At 41.6% G+C, this 24,609-nt stretch overlaps 1 protein-coding gene across 2 annotated transcripts in view; it reads right to left on the minus strand.

The window, feature by feature from the left end:
• Nucleotides 1-24,609, minus strand: part of SPTBN5 (spectrin beta, non-erythrocytic 5) — a gene marked incomplete at its 5' end in the record, with an annotated part of 114,041 nt that overhangs the window by 30,188 nt on the left and 59,244 nt on the right. The window contains 16 exons of one of the 2 annotated variants that reach the window (XM_079964222.1): nt 102-239; nt 451-597; nt 1,611-1,701; nt 2,469-2,641; nt 3,312-3,389; nt 4,861-5,049; nt 5,604-5,766; nt 6,580-6,704; nt 7,822-7,935; nt 8,656-8,770; nt 10,123-10,241; nt 13,708-13,800; nt 15,899-16,090; nt 16,741-16,896; nt 18,654-18,839; nt 19,470-19,574. In XM_079964222.1, the coding sequence (XP_079820348.1) occupies nt 102-239; nt 451-597; nt 1,611-1,701; nt 2,469-2,641; nt 3,312-3,389; nt 4,861-5,049; nt 5,604-5,766; nt 6,580-6,704; nt 7,822-7,935; nt 8,656-8,770; nt 10,123-10,241; nt 13,708-13,800; nt 15,899-16,090; nt 16,741-16,896; nt 18,654-18,839; nt 19,470-19,574 (2,184 nt within the window). Of the gene's footprint in view, nt 1-101; nt 240-450; nt 598-1,610; nt 1,702-2,468; nt 2,642-3,311; nt 3,390-4,860; nt 5,050-5,599; nt 5,767-6,579; nt 6,705-7,821; nt 7,936-8,655; nt 8,771-10,122; nt 10,242-13,707; nt 13,801-15,898; nt 16,091-16,740; nt 16,897-18,653; nt 18,840-19,469; nt 19,575-24,609 lie in introns of both variants that reach the window. The other variant, XM_079964223.1, reaches the window with a different exon arrangement.

A 24,609-nucleotide genomic window follows, 5' to 3' on the forward strand; every position in this document is an offset into this window, starting at 1 on the left:
TCAGAGATGTCGGGGGTTGTAATTCAGGAATACCTGGAAGTCCACAGCTACACCAGCCTTCCTCTATTGGCACTCCCCCCCCCCCCAGTGTTTTGCTTCACCTTGTAGGCATCCTGCATTTTCCTTCTCTTTTCATGGCAGTTTTGCAGCAGCTCATCCCAAAGCTCATCTATTTCCTGCAGCCTGGACTGGATGGCATCAGAGGCACAATGACCCTCCTGGATCATTTTCTCTCCTTCCTGCAAACAAAGAAAATCAAAGTCTTTTCTCTTGTTGGCTCATCTTTCTGAATTGGGCAACATCTTTCTGAACTACATCCTTAAGTACCAACAGTATCAAACAATCTCATCTTCCTTGGGGTTCATAATTAAGCTCAAGTAATTTTATTTCTGATGGCCAAGCATTCCTTTGGTGAACCAGACTTCTCTGGCAGCCCTTCTTCACACTTACAGCTTTGATACTATCTAGGTGGCTTCTGTTGGCCACAATCTCCGCCTGGAAAATCTGCTGCTTTTGCAGTTTGGCTTGAAGGTTGCTTGGGTCTCTCCAGCTCTCATCCAGAGCAATGCTGTTTTTTTCATTCATCCAGGCAGCCACCTTGGGGGAGAAACAACAAGGAAGTGAAACAAGCAAACAAGGCTGGCAGTGTCTTCTGTTCCTCCATCACACTTCCCACTTTGGGCACTTCCAGGCTGACGGTATTTACTGGGTGGGGCTCAGTCACAGACCAGCAAATTCAGGTTGCACAGCAGAAGCTGATTTGGAGCTCTTGCATAACGTGTGAGCTTCCCCCAAACAGCAGATTTTTTGCGATAAGGGAGAATGCAGTAGAGGGGAAGATGTGGGAGGACACTGGCTTTGGACACAATGTCATCTGGCTTCCTTGCAAACCAATCAGAGTGACTGCTCAACAACAAGTTGCCTGGAAGCACCCTTAGGAAAAGGAGACTCACAAAGAAAATGTTGTAGGTCACACTCCAGCATTAATACCCAGGATGACATACAGTTAAGAGATCCCCCAGAGTTCTTTCAGAACTATTCCTCTATCTGCTTTCCTCCAGGTATTGTAACTGATTAATGTGTGGAAATGGTTGATGGCAGGCTCCAGCCTTCTCCGTCTACATATACACCGAATGCTGGAAGGAGTTCCCACAGTTACAACTGTCAGAGAAAGGGCTCTGTCCACACAAGCAGGTTCCCAATCAGTAACAAGGCCCCTACTCTCATGGACAGATCTCCATTCAGGCATTCATTCTGGTAGTGGCTCTCTGGAGTTTCAGACAGTGGTCTCTCCAGGATCAAACCCTCTGGAGATGCAAGGGATTGATCCTGGCATCATTTGTATGCAATGCATTTGTAAGTTTCCATAAGGGGTGAATTATCTCACTTGTTATCTACACTTCACAGAGTATCACCGACACCTGCAGGAAGGCTTTAAATCCAGTTCATATTTGCAGAGCCCATGAGGTGCCATTCTCACTCCAAGGTGTTCCATGACTTGCTCCATTTTCTTTCTCCCAGCATCCACACACATTACTTCATATCAAACAATGCTAATTGGATCTCACATCATGGCTTAAGTTACTCTCGGCAAATAAAATAGATTATACCTCAAAGGAATCCCGTAGAAATTTTTGTAGTAGCCACGACTGCTCCAGCAGACGTCTGCGAGCTAAAGCAACTTCCAGAACCCTCTCCTTTCTAAGAAGAAGAAGAAACATTGTTGGTGATAAGATGGCACGGGTGGTTAACTGAACTTTCTCATGATCTACTTCCAAAACGAGTTCAAAATATATGCTTAACTTTTGGGACAGATAATCTCACTAGAATTGAAGAACCACAGAACTGAGCAGGGCTGGCAACGAGGCAGGAAGGTCACTAACAGAGTAGCATCCAAAAATGAGCACATCTGAAGCACATATTCCCAGACATTCCTAGCGCTATGAACATCTGTAAATATTATGTACATTTCCCAAAGTGGGGCACTGGTAGCTGAGTAAGTGCACTTTTATCTGAAAGAACTTCTGAAGAACTGGAATACCATAGGATGAGTGGTGGGTAATCAAGAAATGGTTTAAAAGATGGGTCTCTGTTTGGGGTGTACAGCCTTTTTCAGACAGACAGTCATATTCCCCCATGGGGAACCTTCCAGGGGACACGTGCAAATAGCAGAGGGCACTAGAGGCAAACATGAGCGGAGCAACAGATGTAACACACTTTCCACTCAAAAGTCAGAACATACCCCAACACACACATCTTTCCATCATCCATCCTGGTAGGCAAGAAGCATCAGCACAATTCAAGGCCACACTCCCACTGAGAAGAAGCACTCAAAGGGGCTGGTGAGTGCAGTCCGGGGCCAGAGAGAGAAGGCTGGAGGGCCACAGTGGTTCCTCTGAGCCTGAGATTCTCTACTCTTGCTAGGAGAGATTTTACAGACACCACGGGAGGAAAAGGTTAGGTGCTACCTCCTGAGAACTGCTTGGCACTTGTTCATGATGTTCTCGGAGTCATAATGCTGGCTGTCCCTCAGTTGCTGGGCACGTGAGGCCATCACATCAATCTTCTCCAGCTGGGTTTCCAGGGCCTTTTCAAACTGCATGTGTTTTTGATGCAGGCTCTCCACACTGGATACCGAATCCTGAAGAGGATGGCAAAAATTGGCAACATAGGAAACAACCTTGTATCAGTCCAGCCATTGGACATGCTTGGTGAAGTTGACGGGAGTTGTAGTTCAGCAACTTCTGGAGGACCAAGGGTTCACCTCACCTCATCTAGTCAGTGTCAGTAGATTTAACTGGATATACCCGGGGTGGGACTTGGCAGCTTTTGCATACAAAGCAATTGTTCTTCCACTGAGTTTAGGGTCCACTGTCTAAACTGGGGGGTGCTTTTATTTCAGGATTCAAATGTCCATTGATCTAAACTTTCCAGTGGGTCAGGATAGTTTTGCTTGTTGAATGCAAGACCACAGAATATGGGGGTGTCATCAAAAGCTCTGGTTGACTATGTGGCTTTGAAATTCATCAGTGTTTTCAGAGGCTGCCCTAATACATGTGCATTAGAAAGAAAAGGCAGACTGGAGGACGGTGTTAAAGAGGAGAGAGTGAGGAATAGGAAACTACTAAATAAAGCCAATGGTAGCAGGAGACAATAGGTGAGGAATCCCATGTGCATTTGGCACAAAAAAGCTAAAAGTAAGATTTCCTAAGGGTGATTTTATTTAAAGGAGGGTTTTTACACTTTCTACTCTGTGCCAACGTCTTCTCCCTCTAGTTGAAAATAGAAAACATACAGCTCATTTTTCTTACCCCCAAGTCTTGGTTTGCTAAGAAGGCCTCTTTGCTGCTAAGCCAGCTTTCATTCTGCTCCACACAACCTAAGAATGTCTGTGCGCGAGAGAGAGAAAGATGGTGAGGTCTTTCCCAATAAAATCAAGACAGCACAAAATACAATGGGGCTTACTTGCAAGAAAATATGCTTAGGATAGGTACCGGTGGAAGATCTAACATTACTTATAAGCATCCAAGTCATTGCTAATATTAAAAAGCAGCACAGCAGACAGTTCTAGGATTCAGAGTCATTACTATATTCAGTGGTGACTGGATTTCCACCCCACCCCTTGCACCAGGAATTAGGAAGTAGTCTTATGCCAGAGGATACATCTGCTGAATCCAGTAATGTCTACTCTGACTGGCAGCTGCTCTCCAGGATCTTAGGAAGAGGTCTCTCACATCTTCTGATACCTTATCATTTAGCTGGAGATGCCAGGGACTTTCTACATGCAATTCAAGTTCTCTGTCAATTATCTAAGTAAGCCACTAATGAATGAAAGAGTGCTCCTCAATGGATGCTTTGTGCTATAGTTTCCGATGAATAGAGAAAATAGCTTCCATGTGAAAGGGCATAAACACGACTATTAGACCAAGATGAGTTCCAGCTATGCTCATTTATAAATTAACCCATATAAATATAAATATAAATAATATAAATATAAATATAAATATAAATATAAATATAAATATAAATATAAATATAAATATAAATATAAATATAAATATAAATATAAATATAAATATAAATAATATAAATATAAATATAAATATAAATATAAATATAAATATAAATATAAATATAAATATAAATATAAATATAACTCAAGCCTGGCAAAATATCTTTGTTTTATGCATTTTAGGGAAACACACAGACACATACTGCCCAAAATTGAAACAGGAGGATTTATCAAAGTTAACTGATGGTTTCAGTTTGAGCTGAAGAGAAGTTTAGTGTAGGGATGTGGGAGCATTGCACCCATTCACATTTTATTGCAAACCTACTTAATTTGCTTGCACTTTGGATAATAAACGAATCAAAACACAATTTTGCACTTTTCTGGATTTTGCAACACCGTTCTCCAACAACAACATGTGCACATGTATACATTTGGAGAAAGTGTACACAAAAATATGTGCATTGGTGAAAATTGTATGCAAAAGTGAATTATATTTGAGAGGAAAGGCATTCAAAAATGTGTATATTAAGAGAAGCCTAAACAAAAATGTATATGAATTTTCATGTGCACTTTAAAACAACAACCATGCAGAAATGGGGGAAACTAAGATTAGAAAAAGAAGAATCTAACTGACATTCATTCATTTTTCATTCACTGAACCAAGACAAAAGCAGCAACATATTGCAGTTCTTTAAGTGCATTCTTTCCTTCTTCCCCTTTGAGCCCATAATTCTAAGGCTACCACTTTCTCCATCTATCAACCAGAAACAGCTACTGACAGATGTTTCCTCACAGCGCTTGCTCTGCTCTGGTCTTGGTTGGCTGTCTCAGACCATTTGCCCACCTACCTGCAAATCCATGGCTTGAAGCAGTTTCAGATTCTTTTCTTGCCAGATCTGGATCATTTCAGTCAAGGCCTGTTGAAGTCCAGTGAGGGAATGGTGGATCTCAGGGGTTGCATAATAACCGGAGTTGGCAAGGGTTTGACCGTAGCTGCTGAGCGCCCCAAACCTTTCCCCTCGTGCTTCAATTTCTTCCTAAAAAGATGTTGGGTAGATTGATGTCAAATGTTCATGCAGAAATACAGCTATCCAGAATTATAGGTCCTTGGGGACAAAAACAGGCTCTGCAGAGTACCTTCCAATACTAATATTTATATGGAAAGTCATTAGTCTTTGAGTTGTCACTGAAACTGCACAGGAAACTGTGAGAGCTAATAAATATAGAGAACAAATGATCCATTCTCTAGCCCGAGCATAGAGTTGGTCCCTCTCCAAGTCAATATATTGTTGTTATCGTTGAAAAGTTTGCAGTAAATGACAGAAGTTTTAATACTGTTGCTGGCATTCATCTGTCTCAAGAGACAGTGTGCCTCTGAGGGTGAAGTCAAACTGCTGTGTTATAAGTACCTAAGTGATCTCCCCTCCCCACAGTACCTATTCAGAATGGTTCCTTGTGCTTGCTTCTGAGTAAGAAAAAGGCACAATATGTAGATGCTATGTGCTAAATATACTATGTAGCTTGATCCTGAATGAGGCAATGGAATCCATGATCAGGATGCCTATAGCCAGCTGATGTGATTCACACTTGCCTTTCTTTCCTGATGTTCTTCGATCATACTTTCTGCTTCAGCTAGACTTCTAGGAAGACCACCAGCCTCCATTCGACCTTTGACCTCTTGAATCCAGTCCAGGAGTTCCTTCGTTTCAGAATTAAACTTCTGCAACTGGTAAGAGGCTGCCAATTTCTCACCCCTGTCACACAAAGAACAATCTAATAGCAGTTCTGATTGGACCTACCTGTAGCATTTCCCAGCAGTACTTCTTGCATGGAAACAATTCCTAAGCATATCTTTGCTGGAATAGAGTCAGGTTCAGTGAAAATAGAAGGCTTGCAAACTGAACTCAAGGCAGCAAGGAAAACATATATTTTGCCATGTGTGGAGAGCCTTGCATATCCGTTACCTATAAAATTACACTTTCTCCTTTAGCCACATTCACACACGCAAACAAGGAAATATGAAAGCACATTACACATACCTAAATGCAACTCAACTCGTGTACATTCCATCCAAGTTCTGCCCCTAACATCATTTGTGGTGTAGACATATTATGGTACTCATGGTAGCAGGGCTAGAGTGGTACTCAATTTTTTCCTGAATCTGGAACCTGGATACCACCCCAAGTGGAGGCTATATGCCAGCAGTGGGATGGAGCAGAATTCTATCTTTGTACAGTAGGCAAGTTTCTATATTGGGTTATTGCTTTTATTTTAGATATTGTGGTATATTAAACAAACAAACAAACAAACAAACAAACAAACAAACAAACAATACCACCACCAGACAAAGAAGCAGCATTATGAAAAGTCCAAGGACACATTCTAGACAGGAAAAAAAAAAACATTCAAGAGTGCAACTCAAACTGGTAAGAAGTATGGCCTAGGGAGAGTCCCAAGGGCCAGACAGAGTTCTAGAGGGCCATATTTGGCCCCTGGACTGGAGGTTCTCCATTCTTGGGATAACAATGTATACAGGATGGAGGTGGCCATGTTCTAAGTATTTTTACCTTTGCTTGGTCTGGCCTTGAAGTCGTAGCCAATTGTCTTTCATTTCCTTTTGCTTCATAGTCAGTTTGTCGGTTATGGAAGATGGATTCCTCTTGCAAAGTGGAAAGGATTCTAGCTCCAGAGCCTGAAAGAACCATAAGCACACTGTATAATGGTCCCTTCTAAAAAAACCCACTTTTGATTTAGGACATTTATGCCCTACTTTTCTGTTCACAAAATATAATACACAAAGAAAGACAAGAAAAATAATCTTAGTAATGAAACCATCCATGTAAGACCGCAAAGTAAACTACCGGGAACATAATATGGCAAAACTACCCCCCCCCCAAGATCCTCTTTACAACACCATGATCCACTGTAAACTGATGCGACATGATTGTGGTTCGAGGACCCGACCCCCGCAATGTGAAATGAATACACAAGGACACGTGATATAAGGTTAATGGGCAAGGAAAGGCCACAACTTTATTGATTACAGCAGTGAAAAGGTATTGGCTTAGGCATTGGATCTCTAAAACAAGTGGGTTTATTCATCAGTAGGTGGAGCCTGTTGATGCTAATCCAACTATAGGCTCACCCCTGATGTCACCGAGGGTCGTGCCATGGCCTCCCGCCAAGCAGGCATCGGACAGAATACACGACCGCCAGATTCCTTTAACGGAATACCCAAAAATTGAAGGCATAGGCGATGGCCACACCTAGCACTTCAACACACCACAACACATTATTCCAATGCCTAACCTACTCACCAATACCACAAAAGTTGTGACGATTGCTACGAGGTAGGCGAAAAAACCAAAAAGCCTAATGCCAAATGGAAAAACTCCTACCAGGCCCCCTGGGCAACCAGGGCGACCAACGTAAGGTCCATAGCAAGGCCAATGACCTAACCCTAACTCAAAGGGAGTGGAGGGTGGGTGACTCGCGACGAGACGACGGCAAAGAATGAGGCTGGGGAGAGGCTGGTGCTGCAGCAAAAGGCTGCCGAACACGCCCCCTCTGTGGCACCTGGTTGGATGTCTACAGAGGGGCGTGGGCGCCAGCCAGGTGAGGTGGAGGCAGGGGGCTAACGCCCCCTGCTAGGGGCGGTGCTCGGGCTCCCGCCCACAACCACTCCCCTCTCTTCCAGGGAGGAGAGTCTTTACTGCATTAGCTTAAAATTGTCTGCAGGACAAATGTCAATGGATGTGTCCATATAGTATTTACCATTCGCATTTCAGGATATTAACTTTATTTTTTACCTCTATCTTGGATTGAATGACACCAGTTTCCCTCTCCATTTCTTCATGTTTTCGAATTAAGTTTTCTACACTTTCCAAATCTTTCCCATAGTCCAGTGTTTGTATCAGTGCACTCTTAAGGAAACAAGACATTTGTGGGGTGGGGGTAGGGGAAGGAAAGGAAAGAAAAGAAAAGAAAAGATCACAGCTCAGTTCTTTTAAGCACCTTCAACTTCTTTCATTTCTAAACCATTTTCATTCAGAATCTCAACCTGGTTTAAAGAAAAAGCAGCAAAACAAAAAGTATTATAAGACGTCATGGAATATGCACTTCATAGCATGGGCGTCCATAAAAAGCTAGCATCAATGGTTTGCAAACGCCAGTGTAAAAAAGGCCGGTTATTCATAAACAATGGAAATAAACCATCATTGGTGCCTACCATATTGCAGGAAGAAGTTGACACTTTTTACCTGCCTTGAGTTCTCTCGGGGAAAAGGGCAGGGTACAAATAAACATATAACAACAACAATAATAATAATAATTTTGTATCATTTTATATACACTGTAAAGTTTACGGAACAAGTTCAGCTTATACTGAACCTACTTATGACAACATCTCTCTAGAGAATAGGCTATTTTGCTACTTTGTGGGTAACCCTAATCACAAAGCAGAGAAATACTGCAATAGCTGGGACTGCTTGATGACATACCAGCTCTCTTTTTTGCATGTATTCCTATAAGAAAATGCCACCCCTGCATTTCTCAGTTTATTTGGGTCACTGGAATTTCAATCACTTTAGGGAACTCACTAAGGGGATTAATAGGAATGGAAACTTGATAACAAAACAAATCACCTTTTCACTTATTCTTTCAGTGATATTGTCCATTTCTCTGATCAAGCTATGGACCTCCAGAGCTGCTTCCAACTTCCTTCTATATGATTTGAGATCACCATGGAAACTGTTCCACCTATTATTCAAAAAAAATCATTTTATTGGAGCAGATCACACTGGGAGTCAGAAGCTGCTTTCAAAACTTGCACTTTGGTTTATGAGACCTCTCAGCCACTGCCCTGCTTTGCTTAGGTAGATGTTTAAACAATTGGAAATGAAGATATGTAAAAAGTGGTTAAGAGAAAAGTTGAAGAATACATGTGTAGTTATTAATTAAATGAAAGTTGTCATGATTATAACTTTTCTTGGTACGGGTGGCCTGGTGGCCTAAGTTTAGTTGTTCTAAGACAGAAGTTTCTAATTTTAGCCATAAGAAAATACATTTTAATAGCTTTATTCTGCAAAGTTATAGCCTGTTAGAACTTCTCTATGGGATTTTTTTTTGTCTCTTCAAGCTGCAAGGTAAACTTAAGTTGCATTCATGAATCCCAAGTTGCTCTGTGGGTTATCTTAGGTCATGGCTGGAAACCTGCCAGATGCAGAAAGGAGCTGTCTTAGAAACAGCTTGAGAAAGTACAGTACATGGCTAGGAAGATAAAACATGCACACGAAAGCTGATACCAATAACAAACTTAGTTGGTCTCTAAGGTGCTACTGGAAGGATTTTTTAAAATTATTTTGTTTTGACTACGGCAGACCAACATGGCTACCTACCTGTAACTGGCTAGGAAGATATCATGCTCATTGATCTCCACTCATAATTTTATTGGCCTTTTGTTGTTCACCACGTATCTCTCTGCCAAGCTTGGAGGTACTGGCCTAGAGACTAGTCTGACCTAGTATTGACACCACTGGCATCAGCATGCTAATTGGCTGCCAAGGTCAATTAGCAAGACATTATGGGTTGTGCTCAAAGCATAGCAAGGTGCTGTGAAAGACAGCTTTGGAAATGTTGTCATAAAGGAAGCCTCACCACTTGGGAGTTAATAGGTATGACAGTGGGCACTGATGACAACTGAAGATCGTTTATCCTATGGAATAAACCTGGGTTTAAGAATGATGGTTGACTTCTCCTTTGGCATACATCTTGTAGTTCGCCCCACAGCTTTATTTTCTTGTATTCTCCCTTCCCTTTGCTAAAAGCTGAAAACTCAATACAATCCCTGTGGAAAAAATGAAATCTTTGGACAGAGGAACTTGCCCAATTGAACATCACATTTGTTCTAACACCACCTGTCCATGATTCTATGAGAGTATGGTTAGGATAGTGAGAAATGGTGAAAATACATGTATGCTAAGATCAGTCTTATCTCTTTTTAAATCATTGCAGGTGGCACTACCAATTCCTCTTGGGCCCTAAAGCTGTTCAGTTTTGATAGTCCTGTTCACCCCCCATGTGGACATCATTATAGATTCACACGCACACACCTCTCATTCAGCTGCTTTCGGCGCTGGTATATTGTTTTCATCTCTTCCTTATTCTCCCTCTCCAGCCTCACAGCAAGGACATTGATGGCTTTGATGTGGGCATCATCCACTGTCACTCCCTACATAACCAACACCGAAGAGAAACAGCCAGCTTATGTATAAACAGTTATTAAGTAAAAGTTATGTAATTCTGCCAGAGTATCTCAGTAATACAACCTCTGCTGTTCTGCTCACATTGCTGAATGAATGTGACCCTTGACAAAAGGGACAAACTAGACATAACATCATTAGTCACTGTATGAATGGTGTCTGGTTCGTTTTAGCATAAACAGCAGATGCGGGCACTGGCAATCAAGATTGCAGCAGAGGGCTGGGAGGCCTTAACCCTTTGAGCCCTGCTATAGTCCTATTTTGATACCCCCCCCCCTGCATTACTGCCATTTATTTTGTAATGGAAATTCCCATTGGGACCATTGCAAACAGCAAGCACAGGAAGAAGTGGAGAATGGTCATCCAGATAAGGATCACAGAGAGGGGTTGACGCCTCCTACGGGGGCCCTGATCTCAATTGGCCCCCAATGCCTGCAATTTGCTCTAAACAAAACATGTATGTGGTTGCTAAATATGTGAATGGTGTTATGTCTTCTTTGGCCCAAAGGTGCAAAGGAGGAATCTAGCAGCATTGCCATAACATGGAAGAAACCAACTCAATTCAAATTGCACAGCAGACAGGCAACATTTCCCCCCCTATTTTAGATTAGGCCGTGTAGTTTTGAGCCCTGCAAAACCACTTCAAGAGGAGGGCTGTAGGACTAGTTAGTGCCCACTCTTTTCTCCATGAATAACATTCTTCAGAAACCACCACCTCCTGTCTGTTTCAATGCACACTGGAAATGAAAATATTTGCTTACAACACATCAAACACAGATTACATTGTGATGAACCTTTTCCTGGATCATGATCAATAACCAGTTCTGAAAAGTACATAGTTTCGAAGGCCAAACTGTTCCGTTGCGGTACTCAAATTTTCAACTTTGCAGTAAGTACAATAAACTCACACAAGGAGCAAGGAGACATTAATCATGGGTTTAGCAGAGACTTGGGGGTGGGTAGGGATCAGTTAAAGAAGTATTGATTCCTTATGCACTGCAATACATACATACCACTATTCACTATTCATTCTAGGGCAGGCTCACATTTTAGACTCCACAGCTAAGCAAGTATCAAATGAGCAAAATAATAATATCTATTGTAGGATAAGTGCTAACAAGTAGCAGCTGGAGATTGGAAAGGGTGGTGATGGCAGCCAACAGTGCAGGAGGTGGGAAAGATGGGAAAGATGGTGTAGAGGGATGGCAGCCACATTTGACCTTGCATTGTATTGTGTTTTAGGAAGATGTCTTATATGTCCATTAATACTCTGCATCTACACATATAGAAAAACTCTGATATGTTAAGTGGACATCAGCAACAGAATCCAAGCTGAGAGCCACCTTACTATGCAGAACCTACTACTGTACTTTCCGGAAGCTATTGGGAGCCATTTTTGTTTTGACAAGCTTTTCCAGCTGGAATGAAAGGTCTTTGCCTTAAGTGTTAATTTTGTATAGTTTTAAAAGTTATATTTAGTTGTTTTCCCCTTGTACTGTATTGAACTTTTTTTTTTAAACTCTGGCAAGTCACTATGAGATGCATGTAAAAGGTGAGCCATGAATGAATGAATGAATGAATAAATAAATAAATAAATAAATAATAAAAGTTGGGTAGCCTTGTTCTAATTATGACATAAAGCAAAAATGATCTCCATCCTCATCCCTGCATTATTTTATTACTGAATGTCATGGATTTTATTGTTATTGCTATAGCCAACAGGTTTTTGTCAAAGGCATAAGGGACCAAGAAATGTTTAGCCTTGCCTTGCCTGGTCTAGCTCTGCTGATTTCCTGCAGTTGAAATGGGACAGTTCTGGCATACTGCCCAGAACTGCCAGATGCATTTTCACGCCAATATTTTTGGGGAAGAGGGAAGCACTGTAGAAGGAAACTTAAGTTTGTCAAGATCCCAGCTTTCTAAGGGTTGTTATAGACACAATACAGATTTTCCTTCTGCCATTAGGAGAGAGAGGCCCATAGTACAAAGATGCTTGGAAAACAGGAAGATCTCTGAGTGAAGATGAAAAGAAGGGAAGCCCCAGCAAACATAATCCAGCTTCATATTGTTCCATTTGTTTCCAAACCCCGCTTGCTAGAAAACTGAGGCTCTTCCCAAACTTTCTGTTTCTGTCAAAATTGATGCCATGCACTGGGGTTGTGAACTCTGTTTATGACTGAAAGATGGCCACACATAGAAAACTGAAAGTGGCAGCTAACGGGCCACTATCACCACACAGCAACTGGCCACAAGTGCTCAACTCAGTTCAGTGCCAAAGTTAGCAAAGCCTCAGGGAGCTATAAGTCAACTCGGTCATGATGACTCAGCACCAGAGTTGAAGAAACTGAGAGGTCACAGCAGAGAAAGATGAAACAAGCAGCTGTCATGTCATGCTGCCTTTGCTCAAAGTGTTACTATATTTTCCTAATGGCTTGCATTGTTTTGAAAGCTGATCTTGCCAGGCCCACATTACATTAATTATATTATATTCAAGCAATTAAATGTATAAAGGAACGGTATACAATATTTAGAAATAAGAAAGAGTTTTGCCATGGTGAACTTGATTGCTAAACCTGATGTGTATAACACATAACCTGGTCTTGGCTCATCAGTTACAAGACATCTCTAACTTTGTTATGACCAGCGTTTCTCTTGGCAAACGTGAAGTGTGGGTGATATCCTGACATCTGTAAGCATTCAGACTGCATGCATCTTGGATGCCTGATCTGACCAGGGCCCCCAGATTCACGTATGTGATTATTTTTAAAAATGCAATGCATGTACATGGTTGTAATGTCATACATACTTTATGCCTTTGCTGTGAGAAATACTGTTGTAATGTTGGTGCAACAAGTAGTTTTGCTGCACAAATGGTAGGACTTCCCATAAGTATCAAACATAGCTAGAAAGTCCATATTTGCCTGGTTTGGGCATATATCTCACTTTGAACTCTTGCTGGTCATACAGTTTCTTGCAGAGCAGGAAAGGGTTTAATTCCTTGTTAGCCCCAAATGCTGAATGTAACAGGACTGCAACTTAATGCCAAAATTCCAGCCATACAACTAAACATGAGTGTCTGGCTGGATACTTAGAATCACATTTTCATTTTCTTGTAGAAAATGTGCAGTCAGATTTTCACATATAGTTTACATTCAGTTTAAAATTTTAGCAAACATATGCTAGGCCCATAACTTTGGAGATTGCTTCTCATTACAGGATAGCTGACTTATGTTGTAAGAGAAACTGACCTATGCCAAATGGTCTTTTTGGCAAATAAGGTGGATGCAACCTAAAACAGGTAGACATAAGAGCTACGCCAACCAATCTAGGATTGTATTAACTCACACTTGCAGCAGCCAAATAGGTCTGAATAGCTCACTGAAAAGTTAGATGTTATCCAGCTGTGGAAGGTGAATCTGGAAATGTATCTCTTACCCCTGATGCTCCTCGGAACTCATTCAGCTTTTTCATCAGCTGCAGACAGTGTTCATAGTCATTTCCCACATCACCAATATTAATCATGACTTCCTGGGAAAAGAAAAACAGTAAAATGGGCATTCCATTAATATCTCATGCACAATGCAGGTCCAGAGTATCAACATCCATCACCTGTCACCTGGGTGTTTTCCCACTCTGTCCCCTATAAGTCATTCCCATTCTGAGAGTGGCAATATGCCTTTTACAGTATCAGGTAACATCTGCTGTGTTGCATTCTGCTCTGGTAAAGGTATTAACAGAACCTGGTGTTTGATACAGATGCTAATACAAAGGAGGACAACTGAATCCCCACTGTTTCAAAAGGCATTGGGTTTATGAAGCCATAACAATAGAAGTCTAAGTCACAGTTATCTGTGATTAAAGCTTTGTGCCTAAGGATTTCCATGCATGCGCTGTTCTTATAAGAAGAGGTGCCATTTTCCATAACACAAATGAATTTCCAGCATGCTCCTGTAAGTAGCTGGCAAAAAGCTCCATATCCATCAGAAAATTCCCATGACAGCTCTTTAGAGAAGGAAAATGGAAACCACTTCAAAACGGATACTTTCTGATTTGTTAAAGAGATTTCCCATATCTTCATGATGACCATCATTCTGAATGTTCAAATGTGTGCATTTTGCACTTTTGAAATATAGCAAACATAGTTTTATGTTGCAGGAAAGGCCAAATTCCTGGGAGAAGAGCTCTGTCATAAAACACTGTATATACACACAACACTAAACCTATGGTCTGTTTAGCAAATCACGAGTTGTTTAATGGATGAGCAAAGAAGCCATGGCTTGTTCTTCCAAAGTCTGGCTTGTTTTGCATTTTCTCTTGACTCATGCCTTGATGATGATCTACTGTGAGGTAGCCAAAGAAACCATGATTAAGGTTGTTGGGTTCAGATGCAACACCAAACCATGGTTAAAACAGGACAACAACAAACAATGGCTTCAATCATGGTTTGTTGGCAGAAAACAAACCATTAGTCTGCTGGGTTGGACAGTTAGGTTACATAAACCATGGTTTAGGTTATGTGTGAAACAGGCCAGAATGTGTTTAAAAATGCATGTGCATGTTTGATCTGGATGCTAAACATACTTTATGCATTTGCTGTGGGAACACTGCAGAGAAATGTTCAAAAATAAATGAAACTATGTGACTCTTCTGTAGACTTTGCAACTACAGAAAACTTGTTGCGTGGACAGGCGGAGTCCCCCAGATCCCAAGCGCCCCCCCGTCATGTGGAATAACAACTCAAGACAACGTGCTATGGGATTAAATTGGCCACAACTTTATTAAATTTCAAATGTGGGTAGACCTTGCCTCAGGCATTGGGCGTTCTCCCTCCCCAGTCCCCAGCCGGGGACCTAGGGAGCATCAGGGTTATCCAGTGTGTGTGTTGGGGGATGGGCCGGCTCTGGAGAACATATGTTCAAGCAGAGATAGCCGCCCCCGTTACGCCGCCGCCGCAGGGGAGAGCAATGACGACTTCTCGGCGGATGGTCAAAGCCTCCCTTCAGAAACCCCTTTAACGGGGAACCCTGGTATCGCCGCCACAAAGAGGAAGATGGACTAAAGGATTTTGCCCAAGGCCTGATACCACCAAAGTTGTGACGTTTTGCTATGGGAAAGGCAAAACCTGCCAATGCAGGGGAATTCCTTTCTAGCCCTTTAACAGCGACCTTGACGTAGCAGCGCCCGCATACCTGTGAAGAAAAGTTAACCTGCAAAACCTGTGAAGAAAAGTTAACCTGCAAAATAAGACATTAACTGAGGGTGGGTAGAGTGGGAGAAGCTCTGGAACCAAGTGAGGATTCCCAGGTAAGATCCTCCCTCTATTGTGTGGGCAGGTTGTCCCTCCCCTACCTGGCCTGGTCTCCTTGGCAATGCTTCCCCCAGGCGGGATTGGACAACTGACTGAGGTAGGTGGAGACCTCCAGGTATCCCACCTGAGGGAAGGCGAAGCCAAGCCTGTGTTGATGGAGCCGCTCAAGATCCAGGGGCTGCGCGCGTCCATGCAAAGGGTGCCCCCCGTTTTATGCGGGGAGCAGTCATTAGCTATAAACATATGAAAATGGTAATAATAGTCTACAGAAGAGTCACATAATGACTAGTTTGCAACTAGCCAGTAAAATTCACTGACCTTGTCTCTGATCCAAGCCTCTACATGGTCCACTTTCTGCAGAAATTCCAGGAAATCTCTAATGTCTTCGAGCATCTTTCCACGAGCAGCAACAGCACATTTCAGTGTCTCCCACCGTTCTTGAAGCAAACGAGTCTTACGACGGATTTCCCCTGATTTCGGGTGATTCTGGCACAATAAGGCTTCTCCTTGCTTCATGTAATTAGGAAATAATTAAATAAGAAGAAAAAGATGAAACACAATATTTCCATATGTTTCTAAGAAAAGCTCAACGCCAGGGAGACACAGGGCCAAACTATCAGGGATGTGGGCCTGTAATAGCAGGTTTCCTGCAGCAACAGGAAACAGGTTGGACGACACAACCATTGCAGTTCCATATAGATTTATGACTGTGAAAGTGGATAAGGTTAAAAATGTGTGACCACATTTTTTAAAAAACAAACTGCTGTTGAGAGAGCCATTATTATTTATGAATAATTTCCAGAGGCTTCCTTGTAGCTGCTGCTTCTTGTCAAGGACAAGGTAGAACCAGGAATTTGTACTTATTTGTATATTATTTTTTTGCAGATGGGGAGAGAACTGGCCTCTCTCAACAGCAATTACCCTAACTACTGTTTATTCATACAGGCTGTAACCAAGCATTTTCAGTACATGGAGACAAGCAAACTTCAGAGACCTGAAGAGATCTACACATTGGGGGATAACAATAACTTTCAATTCAAGGCTCTTCAATCTTTTTCTTCTTCAGTAAAAGGTTTTAAGGCTATTCCATCTTTTGATCTGACAGTTGCAGAAGGCCCCTACGGGACCTAAAGATCACAGCACCTCCATTCAATACTCACCGTGTTAACAGTAGAAATTAGATCCTTGTGAGCCAGAATCTCAGCCTCAAATACTTGATGTTTCTGCAGAAGCTTCATTTTGTCACTCAGGTTGCTAAGATTTTGGAAAGATGGATCCTCCAGCTTTTGCATGCGCTCATCAATCCAGCTCTCTGCCTGTCACCAAAGAATCAGTGTGGTTAGTATTTCACACATATTGCTGCTGCTTTCTATGTAACACTGACATCCTTGTGTCTTAAGTCACATGAATTTAACACAGTGGTTTCCCTATCAATCTAACTAACAAAGACAAAGATCACCCTAGTCATGTTCTGATAATCCAAGGGCATATTCAAAACAGGCTAAATTTAATGAAAAAGTAAAGTGAGAGTTGATCCTTGGTTGTGCTAACAAAAGTACAGATTTTTTCAGAATGGCAAATTTTAACTTCTTCATATCTCCATGGCAAGAATGGGGAACCTGTGACACACACACACACACACACACCATGACATATTATTGGACTTAGAGATGTCAGAGAAGTCTGATAAAAATAGAAACAGGGGCAGATATTGCTCTTGTTTGCTTATTTGTCTCATGTCCAGAACAGAAATCAATCTAGCAAACACAAGAGGTATTCAAAACAAAATAAAAAAAATCCTTCCAGTAGCACCTTAAAGACCAACTAAGTTAGTTCTTGGTATGAGCTTTCTCATACCAAGGTATGAACTAACTTAGTTGGTCTTTAAGGTGCTACTGGAAGGAATTTTTTTATTTTGTTTTGACTATGGCAGACCAATATGGCTACCTATCTGTAACAAGAGGTATTTGTTGTCTTTTTGCTTTCACATTTGCATTGTGTTTCCTTTACAGTGAATGAACAGGGTAGAACAACACATTGACAGTGTAACTTACCTAATTAATAATATAAACTACGAAGTTACATAATTTTGCCACACTAGTCACTGAGACAAATAACCCAGCTTCTTGTGTTAGATGAATGGCAGATGGACAAAAATAGTGCTGCATGAAGGCAATACAGGGTGGAACAGAAAACAATGTCTTATTACGTCCCTAGTTGCACTACAGTTCCCATCATCCCTGACCATTGGCCATGGGGGCTGGAGCTTTTCCATACCTGCTCTATGGAGTTCTCAGACTACTGATACAGCTGGTCCACATAGCAAGCCATTCTATCAGAAAATACAGTAGCCATTGGGTGATTGCTGTGAAATTATGTTCAGCCTCCTGCTTTTCATCCAAAGGGCCATAACCACCTGGGTAAGGCCAATGATGTGGATCCAATTAATGGAATAAAGGTAAAAGGTAAAGGGACCCCTGACCATTAGGTCCAGTCATGACCAACTCTGGGGTTGCGGCGCTCATCTTGCTTTATTGCCTGAGGGAGCCGGCGTACAGCCTCTGGGTCATGTGGCCAGCATGACTAAGCCGCTTCTGGCGAACCAGAGCAGTGCACGGAAACGCCGTTTATCTTCCCGCTGGAGCGGTACCTATTTATCTACTTGCACTTTGACGTGCTTTCAAACTGCTAGGTTGGCAGGAGCTGGGATCAAGCAACAGGAGTTCAACCCGCCGCAGGGATTCAAACCGCCAACCTTCTGATTGGCAAGTCCTAGGCTCTGTGGTTTAACCCACAGCGCCACCCGCATCCCTAATTAATGGAATAGACACTCCCAAACCTAGCTGGGTGGTCATTCTGTGTGATTGGCCCTCCCTAGATGGTTATCACTCTTGAAATGTTACAGGAGCATCATGGGATGACCTCCCCTACCCCCCAAATGTGGATGTTATAATGTAATACTCTTTATTATGTACCACATTTTTGCACTACCATGGGTACATGATTAATAGAATTGGGCTTTACGGTACTTGGGAATTACAAAATGTAATCTTGGCAATAGCATCATTCTCACCTCTGACAGATTTTGGTAGAAGAGAGCCAGCAGAAGGGCTATCTGCAGTTTTTCTTGCCTACTTTGAGAGAGATCTTTGATGCATCTTCTTCTCTCTAACACAGCATTCAGCTTGAGATCAATCTGTTTTCTATCCAGTTCACTGTCCTGCTGCAGTCTTCTTGACTGTTCCTGAAGAGACAATTCCTGAGAAGGAAACAAGCCTAAAATCAAAGCTGTGCGTTCATGTGATATACATAATCAATCAAGGGTTCCTGTTCTGTTCACAAAGTATTATTTTTTTTCTACTGGAAGAAAATATAGATGCAAATGAGATCCTTAGAACTGCAAGTCTGAAGTTCAACCTAATGAAATTGGAGGGAATCAGAAATGTTGACTGCTGTGCCAGTAAAAGTAATGTATTATACCAGTGCTATTTTTCAAGAAAAATAGGTACTGGAGCTTGCCATTAACTTCTCCCTTGTTCTCTTAGAATAGCAATGGCACCTACCCGAGAGGTGTCAGAGCTGAGCTCCCGCTGAAAAACGGCCTTATTACCAATCCTAGGGCTATACCTGTTGAAATTATTTTGTCTTCCCTCAAAATTTAGCAGATGTTTTGTCTCAAGAAGAACTTCTAAAGACACTGAAAAAAACAGATCCCCAAATGGTGGCGTGAATCAGCTCTTGTAGCCATGATTCTGATTGTTTTCACTTAGCACAGAAATTATTCCAATTATCTTAACCAGTTCTTAACCAACTCTTAAGAACCAAACTGGGCATTTGCCTATAACCTAAATACACCTTCCTTTAAGGTCAGGATCGTATAAGTGTTTACCTTTTCAACGTGAGAGGCCAGAAGCTTCTCAAAAGCCTCGTGTTTCTTGATCTGCTGCTCCACCTCATCTACTGTGCTCCCAAAGCCACTGCTTTTCAAATATGTCTGTGAATAATGAAAATCACTTTTGGTTAAGATTGTTATATTTGGGACATATCTTGTTACTTCCCTGAATGTGTGTCACCAAAGGCTAGGTGTTCAAAAGATTCCAGTAACTTCAGATTATATATTTTCTAAAGAACATATGTACATATGTTCTCTCCCTCCCCACCTTCTCACTATATAGAAGGGTCTGGTGACTTCTGTTTCAGTGTATCTGAAGAAGTTTGCATGCACACGACTTCCAGGTTGGCGCCATCGCCGAATGGCGGACTCCCTCCGAGCTCCGGAGGGAGCCTGCTCGGCAGGGGCTGGGTCCTACCGCGCCGGCGACGCGGGGACCCTCAAAAACCATGGGTGCTGAAACCCATGGACATGGTGACTCGGCTGGCACCTTTTGCGCCCCCCCGACCCGCGAAGGAGCCTTTTTAAAGGCTGTGGAGCGGGTGACAGGGGGGGGTGCTTTGAGTCCTTCGCTTCCCCTGCCGAGCGAAGCCGCATGCCATTCGACGGAGAGCGCTGACTTCTTCTATTGAAAATCTGGACTTAAAAGAATAACCCGTGAGTAATCGGAACCTGGACTAAAAAGGGGGATAATTTTTTTGTTAAATTCGGAGCGAGCGGGGGAGGCGCAAAAAGGAAGTCAGCCCCCCCCCCCTGTTGTAGAAGAGTTAAAGCAAAGGATTTGACAACTAAGATCGAGTGCAACCCTATTTTGACAAAGTTATTAACTTCGTGAGGGAAAATCATAAGACTGAGCTGGAGGAGAAAGGTGGAATTGAATTGATTAAAAAGCAACCCCCCCCCCCGGAACCCTGGGAGCGATTTGTGAGAGCGCCGGGAGAAGAGAAATAGAGGTTTTGACAGCTGTCAAAGAGCTGTCAAGGCGGAAGAATAAAAGAGAGAACTTTGTTACGAGGACTTTGCCGGTTACATTTGTTACAAATTGGATACAAATTGTTACAAACAAGGAATAATAAGTTATTTTGACTGGTGGACGCGATCTGGAAGGCAATTTAGTTATTGTAAACCACCTAGAGGAGCCGAGGGACATTACAAGTATTGTTGGCGTGGAATTTGACCAGAACTTTCTATCTCCTGGGAAACTGCAGAAATGGAATACTATTTTGTCTACAGAGGTCTACGCACTAAAGGAGACAATAGATTTATCTATTGAAGAATGAAAGGGACTTGACGTAATGTTTTGTTCTTGAATAACAAGCCTCTGCAGAGGAATTAGAAGCTTTTGGAATTGGAACATTTGTGCAGGAGAGCAGGGGGAAAAAAAAAAGGAGGAGTGAGATCAACAAGAACAACAAAAATAATAAGAACTGGACAAAGCTGGAAGTGGGAACATTTGGGACATCCAGATTTGACAGGTTTAAAGAAATAAAATTGGAGCTTTTACTCCTAGATATAAAAATCTGGATGGAAGAAATGGGCCTTTTTTGAGACAGACTCCTTCCAAGATTGGACATTCGAAATTAAAGAGGACTGGGAAAGGACTATGGTTTAGAGAGATGTGGGAACTCCAGGAAGACATCAGACGTCGAGGAACATTGGGAACGCAACCGGGAAAGGGGGGGAGGGGAATTTGGAATTCAAAGGGTGTAAAATTATTATTTTTTATTTTTCTTCTATTATAATCTGTATTGCATATTAACGGGGGGAACTCACGGAAGGGAACAGGTCGATTTTAGGGGATGGGAAAATATTTTTAAAATTGAGTTAATGATAATAAGTTTAAATTTGGGATAAGAATTTGTTGAAATTTTTTTTGTTTATTTGTAAGAATTGGAATACAGGAGGGGGAGGGGAGGGGAAGTCCCGAAAAGATGTTATTTGGAAAAAGATTTTAAAATTGGATGTTTTGTTTTGTTTATTTTTTGTTCCTTTGTTGTAATTGGAAATTTTTAATAAATATTATTTAAAAAAAAAAAAAAGTTTGCATGCACATGAAAGCTCATACCAAGAACTAACTTAGTTGGTCTTTAAGGTGCTACTGGAAGGAATTTTTTTATTTTGTTTTGACTATGGCAGACCAACATGGCTACCTATCTGTAATACGTACATAGTTTGTCTGATCCATTGAAAGAGTAGGGACCTCTGGGTACTCCTTGGAAAACCCCCACAACCTATCTTTTCTGAGCCTATTTAAAATGAGGAACAAGAAATGTCTCTCATCACTCAGTGGAACGCTGGCATGGAGATGCATATTAATGTAAAGGCATAATTCTTCAAATAACACCTGCAGTGGAATAGCAGTAGGCGGTAAAAGGGTTGTAAGATGGTAAGGTGTCACTGTACTACATTTTGTCTTTTGGCTAAAATGTCTTCAAGGGATAAGGAATGTTGAGGAATGAGAAGCTGTCAGGTTGTATTCATTAACAAACCTGAAAGCATAATTTTAAAATAAAATGAAGATTGCTGATGGTTATTGCACTATTCGTCAAATCAATCACTCAGTGAGGCCATTTTAGCTGCATTGCTTGCTCAGGGAAATTTGGATGCCTGGAAGTTACAGTAGCAGATTTGTTGTTTGAAAATGTTATTTAGCTGCTGCTATTTTTCAAAGTCTACCTACTTTCTTTTCTGATAGGACATGAAGTTGCACTCGTATGACTCAAAGGATGCATAACAGCATCTGTCTGAAGGTATATGAGTGATAGACACAAAAGTATGGCAGTATGAAAGTGCCCTTTGGAGCCTGATGTTTTGTAGTTTTACATCTAAAACTCCAGTTGTATGTGGAAAAGTCAATTGCAGATGGACTGCTGGTCTAGTTAAGCAGAACTTAACTGCTACCAGCTTTATACGTCTGTGGAATTTTAAATGTCACACTGAATGCTGTCAAATCTCTGTTGTTACTAAACATTGCAAGGCTTCTGCTTGACCACAATTGCGTCAAAACAAGATGAGCTACATTAGCAGTAGCTCAGTTTTATACAGCTTGTGGCCTGGCAAGTTGAACACAGTCCATCAGCAATATATTATGCTCCTCTTGATATCGTCTGCTTTTTGCACTCCCTAACAGCATACAATGTAAACAAGGGATCTATTGAATCCTTGGCAGCCAGCCATACCTGGCTGGTGGGCTGCATTTGGCTTGATACAGACCACAGGTTGTGCAAGTCTGCAGTAATAAATCTAGCTAGTGTTGATGACATGCAGAAAAATGTATTTACTAAGTTGTACTCAATAACAGGAAAGGATTCAGCTAGATCCTGTGCATGCTCACTTGGAATCCAGTCCTGCTGACTTCACTGAGACTCAGGAGCTGTACACCAGATCTAGTATTATATCAGATTGAGGGTGGAATAAGGCACATATTGATATTGTAAGATGCATTTTTAAAATGTAAATATGTGTGATTTTATTACTATTATTATACAGCTTAGCCCCCAAATAGGCTTCTAAGCTTCTAAGCTGACATAAAAACCAGTTACATAAGTTTTAAAATATAAGCATTAAAACATAAAATAAAATTAAACTACAGAATAAAGCATTTCCATAAAACACTAAAATTTACTTCCACAACATATCCACATCAGCATGTACCTATGATTAAAGACTGCATAACATGTTGCCATTTTCCTATACGGAAATAATATTTGCACCATATCTATCCAGCTGATGTGAAATGCAACAAATATTCACGGAGCAGCACTTTACACATTATAATAAATGGGATTTCCCACTCGCCCCCTGCCCCCCACTTTCATGGTCTTCAGATGCCACTTTAACTCAAGCTGAGTAAGATTATAATGTGCTTGTCTGGAATACACATGTGCGCTTTCCAAATAACGATGGGTGGTGACTCAACACATGTATTGGTCCTGCGTGACAGCCCTGTCCTAACACTCCACACACAGTGTCTGCAAGTGTATAAACTGTATGCACATATGCTGTGGGCATGGGGTTTATGCCCTTTTATTTTTTCAGGGTACAGGCCACACATTGAAAGCCTACCTGCATAAAAGCTTGCATGCCTTTAGGGTCTCTGTGCAGAAAGCCATATGAATGTGTAGAGCATTGGGACGGGGTAGTGAATGAGATTCTGCTTCCTTCCCGCTTTCCCTGCATCCATTCATGTAGCACAGCTGTTTGCATCTGGCTATGGGGCAGGGCTTTCCCTGCTCCATTCCAGGGACCACAACAACAGAATTAGGTTTCAATAAACACGCCGAGTCACATTTTTCTGTCATCATAAAAACATTTATTTCTGAAACATTTTTCCCAGGAAAATGAAATATTATGCAAGGTATGTCATGGTGGCAATGTCAAGATGCTTGCATCTTGAGCCTATGTATAGAGATGTAGAATTCAGAGCCCCAGAATCATGACCTAAGATTAAATTCTACCTTTTGCCTCTCTGCTAGTCTCACTATGAAAACATTATGGAAAAAGACATAAGAAAAATCAGGTGATCCTTCCCCCCCAAAACACACACACACACGAAACAACCTTTTTCATAAGCAATGACAAACATAATGAGATTACACAATGGACTATGGATGAGTAGAAATGTCTTTTGATTTGGGGCTTTTCAACAGGTTTTAGCTGAATCCTGAACCCTTTTGGCAGCCACTCTGAGTCCAATGGTATAGGTGGGTTGTTATTTTTAAATTCCAGCTCCCAACATGCTAGCTTATATGCAAGGAGTCAGGATACAGCAGGCAAAAGAAAATGGTGGTGTTCTTTTTAAATTTTCATAACGACCCCCATCAACCAGGCTAGTAATGAGATTAGCGTGATATAGATTACCCACCACCACCAATGATATAATGACCAGTTTTCAGGTCACACACCCCTTTCTTCAGCTGGCTGACAGGCTAATATAGCATGTACAGAAAGAAAAAGAAAACTTCCCAAGCACTTTAGCTTTTAAAGCATCCAGACTTCTCTTCAATTATACCATTTAATGGGTATCTGACAGAACCAGAAATTGATGGGATGAAAGACCCTTTTAGTAGCTAGCCAGCTTTCAAGCCACATTTTAGTCAGGGGAAATTCAGCCATATGAGCTGAGTTTTGACATAAG

Source organism: Podarcis cretensis, assembly GCF_951804945.1.
Source record: "Podarcis cretensis genome assembly, chromosome: 1".
Classification (NCBI taxonomy): Eukaryota; Metazoa; Chordata; class Lepidosauria; order Squamata; family Lacertidae; genus Podarcis; species Podarcis cretensis.